Source organism: Aulostomus chinensis, chromosome 11, assembly GCF_037954235.1.
Source record: "Aulostomus chinensis isolate RoL2024-O1b breed Wild chromosome 11, RoL_Achi_v1.0, whole genome shotgun sequence".
NCBI classification, from domain to species: Eukaryota; Metazoa; Chordata; class Actinopteri; order Syngnathiformes; family Aulostomidae; genus Aulostomus; species Aulostomus chinensis.
This window is the reverse complement of record NC_141330.1, coordinates 4,199,720-4,219,006: the sequence shown is the minus strand read 5'-3', so window position 1 is coordinate 4,219,006 and position 19,287 is coordinate 4,199,720. Positions and strand designations below refer to the sequence as shown.

General features: G+C 44.7%; 1 protein-coding gene across 3 annotated transcripts in view; it reads right to left on the bottom strand.

Moving 5' to 3' along the window:
* rftn1b (raftlin, lipid raft linker 1b) overlaps window positions 1-19,287 on the bottom strand; it is a 122,062-nt gene that overhangs the window by 84,444 nt on the left and 18,331 nt on the right. For all 3 annotated transcript variants that reach the window (XM_086217800.1, XM_086217799.1, XM_086217801.1), the window contains one exon: window positions 10,147-10,328. In XM_086217800.1, the coding sequence (XP_086073926.1) occupies window positions 10,147-10,294 (148 nt within the window). In that variant the 5' untranslated portion in view covers window positions 10,295-10,328. The remainder of the gene's footprint in view (window positions 1-10,146; window positions 10,329-19,287) is intronic.

The following is a 19,287-nucleotide window of genomic DNA, read 5'->3' as shown; positions in this document are numbered from 1 at the left end:
TAGGAGGAAGCAATAAGCTGGATAAAAATGCAGCAGTGTCCACAAACAGAAGCCAAACCAACACAGACCCTGACACGGAGGCTCCCCGCTGAAACACCTCACCTGTGGACACATGGAAACACAAAGCTCTGTCTTGTTTTGTGACTCCCCCCCCCCCCCCTCATCTCCTCTCTTTCCAGACACTCACTTACTCATCTAATGACGCACGCAGGTTCCCCACCCACCAGCATAATTCTATCTCAAAAATCAAAAATACACCGAGAGCCTCGGGATGTGTTATTTTGCCAGGACGTCGATAATGAAGCTGTTTGGAAAGTGCAGTCATGACTGCAAACTCAGACATCTCAGGAGGGGATCTTTGATTAAAATGCCGCTGGTTATTTATAAAAAAAAAAAAAAAAAAAAGAGTTGAAAATCTTTTGAGACACATCAGCCCTCTTCCTTTTTTTATTTTGTTTTTCTCCATCTCCTATTGCTAAGCTCACCTCTGGCACAGCAGGAACCGGCATCCTGGGAAGAGACCTGCACCACACTCATCATGCAGACCTGAACAAGCTGAATCAAATCATGAGGAGCAGGGAAAATTGCATTTGCAGCAACAAGTCTTGAAGCTGAGCTTTGCTAACTGCAGGAACAAAGCCCTCACATACCGGAAACAGTCAGCACAGAATGAGAAGCATTACAAGGAGGAGGCTTGATGGTGTCGAGCGGGTGGGACAAAGAGGAACCAAGCAGAAATTTCCTGTTGCTGAGAACTTTGTCAGCAGTCGTTTGAAGTTTAACGAATGGAACGTGCTGAGCTCCGGCTCCGTCACACGCCAAAAATGCTCCTCTGACATCTTTGTCTCAGCCAATGATGGCTTGGCATTTTACTGGCTGACTGGTTCTACACAATACAAGCAGCAACCGCTTAGTATGCCGCTAAGAACGGACGCAGGCAGGGACAACAAGCAGCGACACGAGTCTGGATTTGTGGAGTCGGTTTAGGACGGCGGCTGATGCATATTTCATGCTCGTTTCTGGAAGAATTCTTCAATTTAGTGGTGATCACGTTGAACGCCTTCATCAGCGCTCCGTGTGCAGTGGCAGGCCTGTTTCAAATGAGCTCTGGATTATTAATTCAGTAATTTCCAACACACAATCACCACTTGCCCATTTCGATTCCTCAGACCATCAGGAACACTTTTCTGCCGGCATCAGATTTGCAGTCGTGTTTTAAAAATCTGTTTGAGCTGCGCAGCCACGCCCTGGGCAGCTGGAATGATATGGAAATATAATGTAAAAACCAGATGACCGTGAATTCACTACTCAATGTCATTCTCCCCTTCAATAACTGCGATTCAATTCTACCTCTCAAGCTGAGGAGCCAGGGGATAAATCCCGGCACCCCCCCTCCCATCCGAGGACTAATCTCCCCTCGGAAAGCCACTCTGGTGTACGGCTTTCCCGCTGACCTCTCCTGCAGCTCGGTCTTCTATCCGAGCGGCGCTGAGTGCAGTGACGGGGGGAGGCTGCTCCTGCATGTCACTCACCTGCCGACACTGCTACAGCTCATATTAACAAGGGGACTCGGGGCTCAGGGGGTTTTGCATATAAATTATATGTCTAGTTTCAAAGATGATATCAAAAGGTGTGTGCGCACGCGTGTGTGTGTGTGTGTGTGTCAGGTATTTCTCATGTTGTGGGGACAGAAATCTGTTTACGTGGTGTCATTTTTGGGGTTTACCTCAGTTCTTGGGGAGGAAAAGTATGCAGTCGTGACATAATCATGACATTTTAGGGCGGAGAGTTTGTTTTTTAAGGTTACGATACACAAGTTACTCAAACACAAAGTGTCCCTCCCAAGAGGTTTCAGAATGATATACTTTACTTACTTATAGTCCATCTTCCATTGTGTTTTTTATTTTGTGTCAGTGGATCATAAGAGGAATATTTCAGGTTTAAATCAGAGTAAAAAATCCAATTTCCTAAAATAGTTGCGACAACACTGTGGTCACAGTCTGGTTTCAGCACTCGTGTTTGCTGTGTGTCTCGGTACGTCGCCCCCGGCCCCGATTACGTGGGTTAAAAATGAATTACAGTGTACAACGCGGACGCTGGACCTCACAACTTTATGGGTGTTTGAGGGTTAAGCGTCTTGCTCCTGGAGGTTCCAAGAATATTCAGACAAGTAGGAATAAAGTTCAAGACGTATTTAACAGACATATTGGGAAAATGGCAAATGAAAACTTTGGTTGAGTGTATTTTTTCCCGTTGTAATTGTTGGATAAAGAACATTGATGTAATTTACTAATCTGACGCAGCTTTAAGATCATATCAAAATCATGACTAGGACCAAAAGACCCGTTTTAGATCAGATGTAAGATGTTCTCAGACCCCGGGAACCCTTTTAAGACTCAGTTTTAAGGTTTGGTCAGGTTATTTGAGATGGTTAATGTGAGGGTAAAGGCCCGGAAAATACATATGAATGAATTTCAATGACGGGTCCCCACAAATATAGCAACATCTGCTCTGTGTGAGCGTGGATGCTGGCTTTGATGTCAAGGACGACGTCTTCATATTTCCAGTATTTTCAGCCTCGCTCGCTCGCTGAGGAGCGCTGATGTATTGAGCGTGTTTCCAGTCATTCATACTTCCTGACATGTTTAACATTTCAAAATTAGATTTTTGGGGAATAAGACTTTCACTCTCACACACACGCACGCACATACCTTCCTGAGTCTGTTATGCGTGTGTCCAAAATGAAATGGCTTCTTTCCACGCCATCTATCACAGCTTTCTCAGTTCCCTGTGAGGTCATGATCTCAATATCAAACAGACTCTCTATTTTGTTTTTCCTCCTGATGTGAATGATTGCTAGAAGAGTGACCATGAAGCTGAATGCACGCTCAGGAACAACACCAGCCAGTGACTCATCAGCCGGCTAAAAAAGATACTTAGTGCAGCGGAGGTTTATTACTTACAGCTTTCCTCCAATGTCCTTTTCTTTCATCAGGGTTTCTGCAGTGAAAGGTGTTATTTTTACACGTTCGGTAGCTGCTTAGTAGCTTGAGGGGCCGTTGTGGCAGCAAGTTGCATAGTGCAATGATTTAATGCTGGCAGAAAATTATTATAAACATTATTCACAGTGCAACAGTCATAGAAACGAGGACTCTTACACTGGGGCATATTTCCCAAGAAGAGAAGAGATGAAGAGGAAGCAAAAAGTCAGCCTTCATTTTGTCCCCTGTTAAATATGCTGACACAGAAGATGTTTCTGCTGCTTCTAATGAATTCTTTCTCTTAAAGAAAGGTCTGTTTGATTTTTCTCTCATTATACAGAAGACACTGGAAATGGAAAAGGAATTAGAAAGTTAGCAGCAGTATCTAATCTTTTTTTTTTTTTTTTTGCTGAGTGAATCAAATTGGCTGCACAATCAAACAAACAGGGTTTACACGTCGTGTTAGCCGTGTTTGTACTGCTCATTCCCGTGACGTGACTCCTTTGAAAGAAATCCTGTCTCTTCCTCTCAGCTTGAGATGAATGTGTGGCCTAGAATAAACAAGAATAAACCACCAGCAAAGACTTTGTCATGCTGATGACATGCGCTCGCGTCATCGGCTCCACCCCTCGCCTACTCTGTCGTTGTGGCTGTGAATCGGTGGATAAACTGCTTTAAGCGCCACATTGCTGCCAAATGACTCCTCCCACTATCATCATTTGATCCATGTGGTCAGATCAAATTTGGAAAGTCCGCAACAGCACTTTTTTGAGTCACGTCCCCCTGAAGTAACCAGGCTTGCTCACTCCTTGCACTTTTTTTTTGGCCCCCGGGACGGAATGAATGAATCCCATGTTGACTTCAGTGTTTCAGATTGAGGTGGATAACTGCACCGCCACAGCCGCTGTGTGTATTTCGCCTGTTTTCCTGGTTTTTGTAGTTTTTAATGAGTCTCACACACTCAATAAAATTAATCCCCTCACGAATTATCTCTGTTGAATGTCACAAAAAGAACCCCAAAACTGTTTACAGACTAAAAATGCTAATTTTTTTCTCTCCAAACAACCTGTTGGTGACCTTTCATATTAATGTCGTGACCCCTGTGGGTTACCAAGCCCTAGTTTAAGAGGCTGTGGTCTCGAAGAGCCGGGATTAGTTAAATTCATCAACATTCAAGTTTGCAAAGGGCTTAGTGGGGGTCTCCAGTTCAGGCAGCGTCAGACTCTGCTGCTTTCCCCAAAGAACACGCAAACACCCTCCCTGCAGCTCAGAAAAGTCGCCACAGACACAAACTCCATCTGGTGTGAAATGCGGAGAGATTCAACGTGAGCGCAGCCAGAACTCCTGACCGCTGCTGGAATGTGTTGCGTGTGTGATGCACTGTAGCTTTTTAAGTCCAAGAGCTGCTCAGGAGGCTTGGTTTTTTTCTAATCATCTCTGGATGCAGCGTCCACTGAGCTGCAGTGAGAGCATCTCATGCATCTCTCCTGTTGTTATCTCACATTCACTGCTGACACAACTAAATCTGACAGCTGCTCACTTCCTGCAGCACTGCCTCTGCTGCCTCCTCTGTCTTCAGGGTTCTTCTTGACTTCTCTTTAAACCTTTTTTTTCTCCCTAGTTTTTGTGTGTGTGTGCGTGTGTGTGCGTGCGCGCATGGCCCTGCAGTTTCATGCCCTTTTACGGAGATTTGCAGGCGTTTACCTGCTAATAAGGAACAGCTGGCACTTACATGGAGAATAGGATTCATCATTGTAAGAACACAGGTGCAAACAATTTAGCGCAGTGACTCAGGCGCAGAGGTTGTTTAGGACTCCAGTCAGGAACAAATGGAAGAAAAAGCTCAATATTGGTGAATGAAGCCCAACAACGCTGATACGCGTCTGATGTCTCACGTCTACTGTTCTCCCCTCGAGAAATAACAACCGAAGAGATAGAATTATATATAATGTCTTTATGCGTTATGTCTGTTTCATGAAAGCAACCCCCAGGAATTTTGTCGCTGTAGATAGACACCTTGAATATTACTGACTTATCCTCTTCATCGCAGCTGGCGTGTATGTAAGGCTGCAACAAAACTCCACCACTGAACCCTGTCTCACGCTGTGGCCTGTGCTTCACCCCATGCAAAACCATCTCTTCCAGTTCTGCCATCACTGTCCTCTGCCGGATGATTTTGGGTCTTCCTATCTTTCTCTTTCCAGTTGGAGTGCATCTCAAAGCAGGTATCCTTTGACCGAGCCTCCTCAGGACATGGCCGAGCCGTTTGAACCTGTGCCTCTTCATCCCAACTGAACCTAGAGAATCAGACGTGTGCCTGAAGCACCAACGTCAGCGGTCTATCACAGATAAAGCAGACGCCCACATGGAGCCACACTGCCGCCGAACAACAACCCACATTAATTTTCTGACTTACAAACATGGACGCATGTATTTCCTGCACTGTAACATGCATTTCCTTCCTGCGCTGTAATGAGCAATGAGGAAGAAAAAAAAAAAACCCTCACTGGGGAGAATTGCACTGATAATGTCAATTAGCAGGCTAGTTTGCTAATCAGCAGCTCAGCTGTAGCACGTCAAACTGCCAAAGTCACTTTAGTCCAGTTAGATGCAGGCGACACCTCCAACAGCCAGGCCAAGGAACACAAGAAGCCCGGGTTTATTCTGCCACTCAACATATTTATCTCCCTGCATTCTGTGGAATTTTTTTAATGCAAAGGTAAAAATTGAATTTTAGGACATTGCTCGTCTTCATGGTGAAGGTGGTAGGAGATGGCGCCCGGCACAATCCATGTGTTTAATCATACATTTTAGCTCTAGCACCTGTGTTTTTATTTGACAATAAAACTCTCTTGGTCCTTCATGTCAGGAGCCCTGCTGTCCCACAGGGAATGCGAATGGACCAGCTCAACACATTTGTGAACACACGGACGACGTGACATTCACACTCAACTGATTTCGGTGTCCAAAGGCGAGGACACAAGTTATCAGACACTAAAATGTTACTTCTGTCAGACTCCTGCTGCTTTTATCCCTCTATCAGATGTGACAGAAACAAGGCGTGTCACTAAGGAATAAACTCTGATTGGCTCCTATCAGTGGCACTGACATGACCATATAAGAAACCCAGAAAGTCTGTCTGATTAGCTGACTGTTCTCATGTCCAGTAACATACAAGAAAAAAGAACAGTCAGGACGTGTTGCACCGCAGGTTTATTTTGTCTCCCGTTCTCTCTGAAGACGCGCCAGCCTGCCGGCTACTGTCAATCAAACACAAGTGTGACCCACCCAGGCTGCCCTCCTCAGAAGAAAGGGCAAATAGGTCAAAGTACAAGTGGTAACGATGACCTGCAGGGGGAGAGAAGCAGGGATGGAGTCAGCAGAGCAGAGATGGAGTCAGCAGTTCTGGCGGTTTTGACTTGAACTGTGTTTTGACAGGACTTCTGGGTACCGTGTGGTCGCTGGCGGGTCACGGATGCTCTGCAGCTTCAGCAGGAGCCCGGCTGTTGATTTTGTGTTGCCAAGCCAACACTAGGTTAATTTGAACCCAAGGACCTATCGTTTCCAAACAGACAAGTGTTTTTGTGACGAACTGAACCAGACGAAGTCACAAATGGGTAAATGGGAACGTTATCATAACAACCAGAGTAGCTATACTGGTTTTAGCTGTGAACCACTTATAAAATACAATAACAGGAACACTTTCTTTTTACTCAAACTAAGTATCTGAATTTAGGTGCACGTACTCCAGCAGTACCAGATACCCTCTCAAAACTCAACGTCTTTTATGCTTCTTTTAATAATTTATGGAATTCCTGCAAAATGAGACATAACTAACTACATTTAAATAAGTGGTACAAGATAATTACAGCCATGAGTCACACACTAACCCTTCAAATTGAAAGTCTGCTGATGCAAGGAAATTATTCAGATGCAGGGGCAGCATGTAAGAGCGTCAGACCATCTCTCTGTGCATCTCAAGCAAGCAAACACAAATACACACAAGCACACACACCTCGGCGTACTTATACCTTTTTGAGAACCTTCAGTAAAGTGATACATTCCCTAAACCCTGACACAACTAAATCCCTGACCCCTGACCCCTGACCCTAAACCCATCCCAAGAACCAAGTCTTGACCTTCAAACAGCTCTCTGAAGCTGCCTGGACAAAATGTCCCAACTCTGTTAGTTAGAATGTGTTCCCCTGTTCCCACAATGTGGCGCGTATACACACACACACACACACACACACACACACACACACACACACCCACACACACACACACACACACACACCAAAGACACATAGACAGAGACCTCCTGACAGTGATGGAGAGACAGAGCAAGAGAAAGCTGATTACACTAAGTACCAACCCCCACATTAGAAAATACTTGACGATAATCATGTGGCCGTGAGCCAAAGAAACACACACACACACACACACACACACGCATGCACATACACACAATGTTTGGCAAAAGGGAGGCTCCAGGCCACCTCCCTCCTCCCCTCCCAGCCCCACCCTGATGTCAGGTCCCATATGAGGGGGGATGGAGAAGCCCGCCTGGCTCCCTGACGCCCATGTTCCCCGGCTCCTTCATCCATCCAGTCCACTGTGCCTGACAAACTAATGGAGACTAATCAACTGTCATGGTGAACACGCGGCACACTACATCTCCCGGCTTCTCGTACCATCCCCCTTCCTCCACCTCAGCCCCCACCCAACCCACCAGCCGCCACCATACGCCCCTCCCTCTATATTATTTCTGCTATAACTGTCATGAGCAGAAATAATAGAGTGATAGCTATATATAGACTCCCCAACACACACACACACACACACGCACACACACACACACACACACACACACACACACACACACACATAATTTTTGGTAACATTGACTGAGCATATTAACTTCCCATTTATGCACCTTACCCTTGAAGACCTCTGTTATATATTTAATCTTAAGAAACCACTGTTCTGCATCTAATCTCAAACTAACCTTGACCTCAGCCCCCAGACGCCGGTGCCTCCCGTCTCTGCCGCTATTGGTTGCTCAAAAATAGCAGATGACATTAAGCTCTACTTAGTAAATCAATATATTCGATAGCTTCCTTCTCCAAGCAGGAGAAAGAAAAAAACTGATCTCAGTGTTTGTACGAGCACTCAAACAATTTGACGAGTGTAAGAACAATATTTCTGAGTTTTCTTTGGATTCCAGTGCCGGAGTCGGATCACTTCTTTTGCCTCATCCCTTGCATTCCTTTGCTTTTGTCTCTGTTGTTTTGATTCTGCAATGCAAACCGCCTGTTACAAGGTAGTAAGTGCATCTGGTGTGTGGGAAAATCCAAAAGAACTGTGTCCCCCGTTTTTTTGTTGAGGAAACCCCACCTGGATGTTCAACGTCAAACAGATATTTGAGTGCAAGCCTTCAGGACAGCGTAGGAAACGTTATAGCATGCAGCACGCAGCCGTTTCAAGCGCCAAATGAAAAGATGTGTTCCAGTACCATCCGGACTGAAGTCATTCTCAGTTTAGTCATTTTTCAGCGTGTACTTCTGAGTTGTTTTCCTAAGTGTATCTTTTTGAGTGGAATGAGTCCTTAAATTAGCTTTGTTGCCATTTCAATGGGTTAAATGAATAGAGGTCTGAGGTTCACACTCGCCGAAGATATTTTAGAGTTTTGCTCTACGACATTATAAAACACACGAATTGCAAAAAATTGCATCTTCAGCGGTTCATCCATCAAGTAGTTTGTTCATAGCCTACAGTTGCCTTTGTATTTTTAATGATTAAATTAATCAATTCATGTTTTAAAAGTCTCATCAACCTTTGTTTGCCACAGAGATTATTTTCTGCTGTCACCCAAAATGCAGTGGCCATTTTCTATGTTTGAAAACCTTGTCTTCGTTATTTCCTGTTTTATTTTGAAATCACTTGGAATTAGTGAAGCGCCCACACACACACACACACACAGCGCAACTGTCACGGCGCTTGATTTGGTCTGAAACCACCCTAACTCAGGAAACAACACACACTTTCCATTTAATTGCAACACACCAGATAAGGGAAGGTAGGAGTGTGTGTGTGTGTGTGTGTGTGTGTGTGTGTGTGTGCGTGTGTGTGTGCGCGTGTGTGTGTGTGTGTGTGTGTGTGTGTGATGGATGCAATCTTCATGAAGGTCACTCATCTCTACATTTTCATACACGAGGCAGGAACACGTCAGATTCTGTTTAACTGTCAGCAGCACTTTTCTCAGGGAACTTGTGTTTACATGTTTCGTGCTCGTCAGCGCTCAGAGAGCAAAGCCAGTCAGGCCAGCATCTCACCAACAGAAACAATCTAAGCAACAATCACACCTATGACCTTGAAAACTAATAAAACACTTTCTCTCCCCAGCAGGCAACAGTTTACTTTGTTTGTGCTAGTGAGCGCCATACATAATTGATGGACGTTAGCTGGATGTTTGGCATGGATTGGGCTGGAAAATTCTATATCATTAACACAACTTGAGAGCGTGACTGACTAATTGTCAGAAAAGAAATTGCGACAGCAGCTGCTGTACAGAGAGCGAGTAATGATTACCACTCCATCATTACAAGAATACTGATGCAAATCACAGCCAGTGTGCTCATATTCTGTCTCCATGAATGATAGATCTCTCCTGCATATCAAACCTTAATGTTTCTCCACCAGGAATAAGGTAGAATGCCATTTCAGATGGGGAGTGGACAGATTCATCACACGCAACATTACTCAGTAAAATATTACACTCAGTGCAGAGTTGTAGATCGCAGTGCAGATCAGCCCTTTGCAAAACTTATGAGGCGCAGTGCCACCTTATCATCAGAGGTATGATGCAGCAAAATGCCGAAGGCCTGAGCAATTCGTATGATTTCAGCCGGGGAAGGGGCAATAATTTGGATTTTATGACCCTGCAACACAAAATGACCATAACGAGTCTGCAAAAGCAGGCTGTGGGGATAACGGATCAATAGCAACAACTGCTGTGCAGAGATTTCTGGCTGGTAGTGCTGAGCTGTGTTGCTTTAGATAAAAATCTTCTAAAATTAAAAGTCCGTGTATGTTATACCCTTTTTTTTTGGACTTCGAACAATATTTCAGTGTAAATAAGTCTAAGCAGACTGATAATTCTTACCATCTTTTCCAATCAGGAAGTCCAGGTAGCGGTAGGTGTAGGCCACGCCCACCTTGGTTTCTACCTGTGGTCTCTTCAGGGTGGAGTAAATCTTCCCCGGACTGTTCTCCTCCGACATCGGCTTCATTTTCCTCAGCCCGCAGCCCATGGCTCCCCGGTTTGTGAGTCTGAGTTCACGGACCCTGCCGACCAGACAAGACAGGCTGAAGACATGTTTCTTTTGCACTTGTGTGTTTCTGTTTGTGGCGGGTTAATGATGGAGAGCAGATTGTTTTTGTGGTGAAGGAAGCACTCAGAAACCTTTGAAAACTGGAATTCTACCCACTGTTCATGCGAAACTACAGTAAGGACCACTCGTGTGCATATTTACCACTGTGGTTTTCATCTGTTAGCTTGTCAGACCGTCAAGCGCAAGCAGAGTAACTCAAAAACAGCACTGAACTTTATCGATACTGTCCTCATCTTTGAGTGAGAGCCAGATTAACCTCTCTGTGTGCTTCATGAAGGAAAACACTCATACACTTGGATAGCTTTGATTCCTCTGGGATTTCAGAAGGAAAACCAATAAAGAAGAATATGCTGGATGAGCATCTGCAAATAAATAGCTAAACATGACTAAATGAGCTTGATTTCTCATGTTTTTCCTTCCCCGTGTTCCCACGGAGGGCCAATTAAACACAGGCAGCCACAGAGAAGGAGGCTTGGAAGTACCAGTATTAAATTCAGAGTCCGGGCTGTTCTCAGTCACTCGTCATACAGATACCTGTGAAAAGTAACACACTGTAATTCCTTGATAACCCGTCTGAGTACGACCCCAAAGTGAGACTTTGGGACATTTGCAGCAGTGATTATTGTGAAACACCACCTGAGGGTGACAGGAAGTTCACTTTGGTGGAGGTGAGTGCTCTGTAGTTTGTGCATTAACTCAAACCTGACCAGCCCTCAACCTCAGCCTAGTCACAACTGTTGTTCAGTGCTGCAATTTCCACTGAAAATAAAAAAAAAGAAATGTCCAGCATTTTGCTCAAGGTTCTCAATACTTTACCTTTCTAGAATTATGCATGATAACAGCGCAATACTTGTCACAATACCATGTGAAAGGATAATATGTTGCAGCACTCCACCCCGCATGCATGAATGGATGGATGGATGGATGGATGGCTTCAAGTCCCTCCCTTCCCACCTTTCCACCTTGACTGATGAGGAAACCTCTCTATTATGTTTGCTTCTAATTAGAGACCATCAGGTGGCCTTGGCCAGAGACTTTGAATCCGACCCTGCCATTGCTTCAGAGACGACAGGACAGGAAGTGTGTGTGTGTGTGTGTGGGGGGGGGGGGGGTGCAGGTGGAGGAAGGAGTGGGAGGTGAAATAGGAAATGAGCAGACGGGGCTCTGTTAATGAGGTGACCAGCAAGAATGGAAAAGGTGAGAATCAATCAAGGGAGAAAGAGGAAGTGGGGGGTGGTTGGGTTGGAGACTCATTGAAAAGAAGCGAGGGTGTGTGTGTGTGTCTGTGGGGGGGGGGGGGTGCAGTGTGTGGCGGGGCAGTGGGTAATGCATGGGAAGTAGAGTCTGAAGAGAAAAAAAGCTCGCAATTAGAGTCCATTGAATAGAAACCGGGGTGATCAACGCTCAACGGAGCAGCGAGAAAGATGAAGCCAGAGATTCATTATGGCTGTCATGAATGCCAGTGTTTCCAGTGGCAATTACATGAGCATCTTTGTTGGGCTTTATGAATCTCAGCATACATCACAATCGTATCTGTGCGAGGCACGCCTCATAGCAGCCCCTGAAGCGGACAGCACTCCTGATGAATACCAGCCAGCCCTCTGTGTTTTTTGTGTTGAAACCACATAAGCCGTCTAAATAGTTTGTACACGCCGTCTTTCTCTGCCAGCGCATTCCGAACACGACTCGTGTCTTACTTCCTTTTTTTTTTTTTTTTTTTTTAAACAGAGCAAAAATAAATAAATTAATAACCGCAAACTGCTGAAGCTGGAAGTCAAAGTCCCTAAAAGTGTTTCAGTCCCCGCTTAAATTGTCACTCAGGACCGCGCTGCACCGTGCAGCCGCACTGCATCAAAAATGCCTTAAAAGAAAACACGGTTTCGAGGAAAAAAAAACAAAAAAAAAAAACAAGTGAATTTTTTTTTTCATGTCACGGATTTCCACTGTTGCTTCTTGTAAATAGCTTTTATCATTTTTCCCGGCTGTGGAGAGAGGAGGAACAACAAGAGGGAAGGCGAGGCTCTGTCATGTCGTCTACAAGAGATGGAGAAGAGGTAGTCAGAACAATAGGAAGAGGTGGGGGGGGGTTATAGGGAGGGAAGTGGAAGAAAAACAAAGTGGATGAGGGGGAAAAAAAAACCCAGCAGGATTGTATTTGCATACCTCCTTGAGACCAGAGAGGAGGCGATGAGAGGCGAAGGCGAACAGTATTTTTAGAGATGAGGAAATGTGAGGTGTTTATGATTCTGTTTTTTTTTATTTTTTGAGGAGTCACCGTTTCTTGCCAGCTCCAGGCAGCTGAAGCCCCCTCAGCTCAGTTTTTGTTTTTGTTTTTTGTGGGGGGGAGAACTGACCGAGAGCAGTTTAGGGATGTTTGACAGAGAAGACGGACATCGAGTAGATTTGGAAAAACAGGAAGAGGGCCATTGATTTCCCTTTTGCTGCATTAGCAACGATCCTTTTGCCATTTTGTTCTATCTTTTGTCTCTTGCTAATGGCCTTTTGGAGTTTTATTTGATAAGAGGTTTTATCCGATAAGATTCTCTTCTTGTAAACTGAGATTCGAGTTCAGATGCTTTGCTGTATCGAGGGTGCATTAAGCTTTGGCCCTGCAACCAAAACATCCCTCAGCAGTTTGCTCTGAGCTGCAAACACATCAAGGAGACATCAGGGAGGCGCTCATGTTCCATTGCTGTTCTTTCTTCCTGTCAATCAAGCGTTTACTAATTTTCAGGGGTCACTTTAAGGTCAATGCCTTCTAATACGATGTTGTCCAGAACACATAATTCGACTTTAAATAACACATTTCCTGCCACTTCCGTCAAGAGAAACTCTAATAGAACCACAAAAAAAGCCACATTGTGTCTGAATATGTTTTACATCATGTTTGCAAGTTGCTCATTCGTTAACCTCATTTTCAAGAAAAGGGCCATCTGGGACAGTCAAGCTGCAGATACAGATACAATCCCGGTGAAAATGAATGTGCAATATGCAAATGTGTGGCGCCGTTCAAAATAACAATTACATTTAAAGAGAGATTTTTTGTTTTTTGTTTCAGCAATCTGTTTAATTCACTAAAACATTGTTATTGGGAAAAAGGTGGTGCACAGGGAGGAGGTGGAGGACGGATTCGGACCACACTGAACTCAGGGTAATGCCAGGTGTAAATGGAGCTTCTGTTTTGAGGGAACAAAAAAACAAACAAACCGCGAGACCGTCTCAACAGGCCGCAGCCTTTACGTAATGCCGTCATCTTGCGGCTATGAAGTGGTGACGGATGAAGCTGCAGAGATGTAGCATTTGCGCTGTTTCTAGTCGCATTTGGTGTATTAATGTTGAATGTGACTGTACAGAAACTCCACCTGCAATTAGAGGCATCACAGTAGCAGCAGCAGCAGCAGCGGAGAGCAATTTCTCCTCATGCTGTCTGACGGAGATCTTCTCCATATTACACTGCTTTGATAGCAGCGTTGCTGTGATCAAACCCAGCAGCAGCGAAAGCCTCAGAGTGGATTAATGGAGGAAGACATTAATTAGGACACTGTGTTCTTGTGTTCTCCTCCATGTAGTCTCTCTTTTAAGCCCGATCCTGCTCTCTCTCATGCTTTATCTCCTTCTGCCTCTTTGCTATTCTTTGACTTTTGATGTTTTTAATCCGACAAGTAAAGGAGAACGCTAGGTCGCATACGATGGTGGCGGCGGCGGCGGCGGCAGTGGTGGGTGCTGCTGGTCTCATATCACTCATACTTTATTATGAGTCAAGGGCTCTCCCAGGCAGAGTGGATGGAAACCACAGGATGAGACTGACCTCCTACCAATAAGAGTTTATGTTTTCCTGACAGGCAACCTCCTGTGGTTGCACCCGGCTGGGAAAAATGAAGACATATGGACACACCAATTATTAGGGAGTAAGAGAATGTGTTTCAAATGCTGTCTCACACCAACACTTAATAGAGGTTTCCCTTAAACATTCCAATCTTTCCCTGACCTTTAGCAGGCAGTTATGCTGTTTTCTTTTTCCATTACCAGGAAGACTTTATGACTTATAACATAGATCTTCCCTGAACTTGCGAGTACAGGCAGGGCAAAGCTGTTTCCTTGCCTTCCAATGTGTTACTCCAACTGGGAAAAATTGGATGCAATTCACCAGAAGCGATATTGGCGAGATTATAGTTTTATAATGAGAATTTCTTATTTTCATCCCTTTACTTTTCTGTGTTTCTTTTTTTCCTTCATTGCCATTCCTTGAACAGCTAATCTGTCCATCTGATTATTAAATTCCTGCAAATGGCAGACGACACCAAGTAGACGTGAGGTGGACTTGTGTTCATGATGAGGTAAAAAAAAACAAAAAAAAGCAAAACAATCCTCATTGTTACACAGATGGAGATGAAATGGTGGCTAAATTTGTAGTCCTTTATCTACAAATACTTCAATAATCACGGGCACCGGTCTGGTAAGCACCATCTTCTCCAGGTAAGTACTTGAGAAAGGAAGCCTGCCCCTGTAGAAACCACGCAGTTGGCAGGCAGAAAACGCTCATGTAAGATGTTTTGGAAAGGACGAGGAGCCTCGGCTCCAACCCTTTGAACTTTACTCTTCCAGGTGACAGCGTCAGCTAAATGCCTTAAAAACTCCATTTGGAAAATTTCCCGCTCTTCCTTCCTTCCTTCCGTCCTCACAACCTTGAATCAATGCTTAAGTGGGAGAGATAGGATGGAAAAAAAGAGGGTCTAAGTGGGGGGGGGACAAAACAATGGACACTGAGGCAGGATGCAGTAACCTTTGGTGAGTATAGGATCCAGTCAAGGGGAGGACACACAGTACACAACATTGACACATGCCCCCCTTTTTTTCTATCCAAACTGAACTACAGGAAGTAGTGAAACATTAAGAGCCTGGTGTTCTCCTCCCTGTTGAGCCAAAAAAAAAGGCCTACCTTCAAACTACAACCGCGCCCGCTCCTCTTGGTTGTGTCAGACACTACCGTTAGCCGCAGTTACATAAGGAGGCTGCACAAAACTGAAACTTTGTAGAACAGAAATACCTCATATGGCGGTTTGCACTGGGGATTCTACCAAAAAAAAAAAAAAAAAAAAAAAAAGAGGCAGATTTTCACCAAACTTGATCTGGCGCTGCAGCACGCAAAGTAGAAGCTGTTGGAGTTTGGGGCAGATTAACCTGCGTTTTTCTTTCATCAGGCTTTCCTTGATGGAGGTACGTGCCCTTAAATTGGCTTTTGTGTGGAGAAAACCTTAGCACACACGTAAATGTACAAGTTAAAAATCTATTATGAAAATGTCAAACCCTTAAGGGTAGTGAGTGCATAATTTGTAGCTTGAACAATGCCCCGAAAAAGTTTCTGCGATGAAGTTTCCATGAAAAAGGAACATTTTTATTCGTAATTCTAGCTGCCACAGGTGGAATTGGTTTTTCATCTTACGGAATTTGTTATGTTTTTTTCTGCTCAAGGACAACAAATAATGGCAGGCATTAAGCAGAGAAGGGTGGAAGACGAGGGATGAGGAGTGAGGCGGAGGGAACAACAATAGTGTCTGTCTGAGATTCTCCACTGCTTCAAGGCTCTGGATGGCTCCGGAGGTCACTATGGCCTCGACCAGCCCTGCTGTCTCCATACAGTCTGAAGGCCCATTTAGAGATGGTTTACACACACACACACACACACACACACACACACACACACACACACACACACACACACACACACGGATCAAGGGAGCTATTGCCATGGGAACCATCCCCTCTATGACTATTCCCTTTGCAGAAGAATAATAGGCAGCAATCTTTCTCAGCCTCTCTCTCTTTTTCATTGTTAGTTTCTCTCTTTCTTTGCTTTTTCTGGCTATGAGCTGTCCTGCCTCTTCGGGACCAGAACCAGCTCCTTCTTCTTCTCCTCCATGTGCAGGAGCGAACGTCCTCCTGGTCCCTCGTCCCCTCTCTGCAGGCCTTCAGCAGTCATGAGTTTGATTTGTCATGCATAATCTATCCATGCTGGGATCTGAACTGTTCTCACAAGTGAGAAGCGCAACATTTTTCTTAAATTCAACCTGGAAAACTCTGAAACGTTTTCAAGCTCTGTTCGTGGGGGTTGTTTTCTACTCATGAACGAGAAATGAAAAAAAAACATCTGTTTGTTTGTATCTTTTTCTCTCAGACACAGCGGAGTCCTGTACCGCGAACTAAACTCCAGGCAGGCCATTTTTATCAAAGAGCGAGTTCTCAGGTTTTCAGACACCCTATCGACTTGTGCGTGTTGAACATTACCCAATCAATACTGCTGCAATTTTCTTGACCACCCATTACAACAAAAGTCAATTTGGCTCATAGACATATTGAGAGCCATTTTTTCGTCCTTTTTATTTGGTTCGTGGATGAAGAACCGGCTGAGTATTTGCTCTTGTGATTTTCATTCGTCCTGAAGGATTCATTCTAATATGATATCTGAGGTCTAAAGGGCGGCGCCACAGGCTTGAATAACTTAGCGTCTTCAAAACCCTGATCTCCATCATCCTCCTGGGGAGAGACGGGCGAAGAATTCAGTCCAAGATCTTGTAGCTGGAACATTTCAGGGGGAAAAGACGTGTGACTCGCAGCAGAGGCAACAATCAAGATGACACTGCTGTCACGGAGGCTGCAGAGCTCACACCTTATCTACCAGCATGTCTTTCAGCGGTGTTTACTGCCCAGATTTCATAGCACTGCCAAAAACTGTGCAAAATCTGATTCCTGCTTGATAACGACACATGAAAGAAATTAAAGGAGCACACCAGCTTTGTGAGAAATACACGTGTTTGCAACCCCCCCACCCCAAAAAAGCCATAAAAGAAGATTGATACAATTCTCTCATCAGGACCTGCATTCGAGAGCTGAGGCCACAGACCTGCTGACTGCTGGTTAGCGTAGCACAATGAATAGTAGTGGATGGGAAGTGTTAGCATACCTGTGCTAAGTACTTCCTCTGCTGTGTGTTCAACCGTACCGTGCCGTTCAAAGAGCTCAGGCTCAAAAAATATTACGTTAGTCATTGATTTTAAGGGCAGAGTTTTTAAGGAGCATCGAATCACTTCACCCAGTCTTAGTCTTGAGGCTCAAATTACAACAATGAATCTTATACACAAAATTATTAATATAGGCAGCAAAATGTATTTGGTGACTTTTTGACTGAGGTATGCTAACACCTCCCATCCACTACCATTCATTGTGCTAAGCTAAGTAGCAGCCAGCTGCTCTGTGTGGTTCTGAATGCAGCACAGAAGGGGAGAAGGGGATGCATCATCTTCTCTGGCTCTGGGGAGGATGGACAGCAAGTTAAACTGTTTCCCCAAAAGTTTTGCATGTTTGTGTAACACTGAAATTAAGATAAAATCTGAGAACAAATAAAAATGTGTTTGCCCTACTTGATTTTCTTTTTCTTGCTTTTTTTTTCCTTTCTTTTCCTTCAGGGCATTAAATAAGTGCAGCATGAAACAAGGCTTGGATAAAGGTGAGAGGTTTCAAAATTAACCATCTTTCAATTACACGTACCCGTACACACTTTTGGTGTGTGGGTGTTTGTCTATACATACTAAGTGGAGAGGAGTACACATTGAGGTTTACACCAGCCAAGGCTTGCCAATTAACTTAATCAAATTTCACGCCACACAGGGGGATTCACTGTGCTCGGATCAGATCGCAAACATAAGTTGATTAAAACACACATTTGCTGAAAGAACGTAGTGAATGAAACCCAACGCGGGGCTCCGAAAATACACAAACTAATGGGTGAAGGTAAAAGTTCAGAAGTGAACCGAGCTACACTGGCAACTGGGTGTCACAGCGCAGCTGAGAGGGTCCATTCACCCCAGTCACCAGAGACACGGCTCTTCCCTCACCTGCTCAGGCTTGATCTAATCATGCGGATCGCTGGGTTCTGTGTCCCTTAAACAAATTACAGTAAAATCATTAAGGAGTTGTGAGTGACGCTGGGCGGACTGACTCTTCTCACAGCTCCTTGGACTTGATCCTTGTCAAGAATCTTTCCCACCGTCCACAAAAAAAAAAAAAACACCATCAGGCTTCAATCAGCATTCTCTCTAGGATCAACTGACCCTGCAGTAGACACCATTTTAACTGGTTCCCATCACAGTCGATGCAAATGGAAAACCCGGGTGAACAGGATAATTTGCCACCACCAGTAACTTACACCGAGGGGTGGATACTTCACCCTCGACAATACACCACGGCAGCAATGACAGACTTTCGCCTCTGCCTGCGACTTCTGCTTCTCTTTGTCACCTCTGCCACAGATTCAAGCCATGCTCAGTCACGGCTGGGTTTTAAAACCATGAAAAACCACAGTAAACAGTATCACTGCCCACTGGTGATTTCTACGATACGTCGTGTGTTTACTGGGTTTTCTGGTGCACTGACAATGTTTGTGCAAGCAACACCTCATCAATTCACAATCAGAAAAGGGTTCCATCCATCAATTCATCCATTTTCTCCCTCTTGTCCTGTTAAGGGTCATGGGGGGTGGAGCCTATCCCAGCAGCCTTCCCCCTGGACAGGTCACCAGTCCATCACAGGGCCAACACATAGAGACAGACAACCATTGGCTCTCCCAGCCACGCCTACGGTCAATTTAGAGTCTGGATTAACCTGGTCCCCTCTTGATGTCTTTGGACTGTGGAGGAAGCTGGAGTACCAGAGAGAACCCAGCAGGAACAGGGAGAACATGCAGACTCACACAGAAAGATCCCGTGCTCCAGCCAGTTTGACCACAATGATAAATGCTGATTTTAATACAAAGAGTCTTCACCCTACTTGTGTGTGGTTATGCTACGTGAGCTCACTAAGATATAGGTTGCAAACATGATTGACTAGAATGATTTGTCGCTCTCTTTGATTCCGGA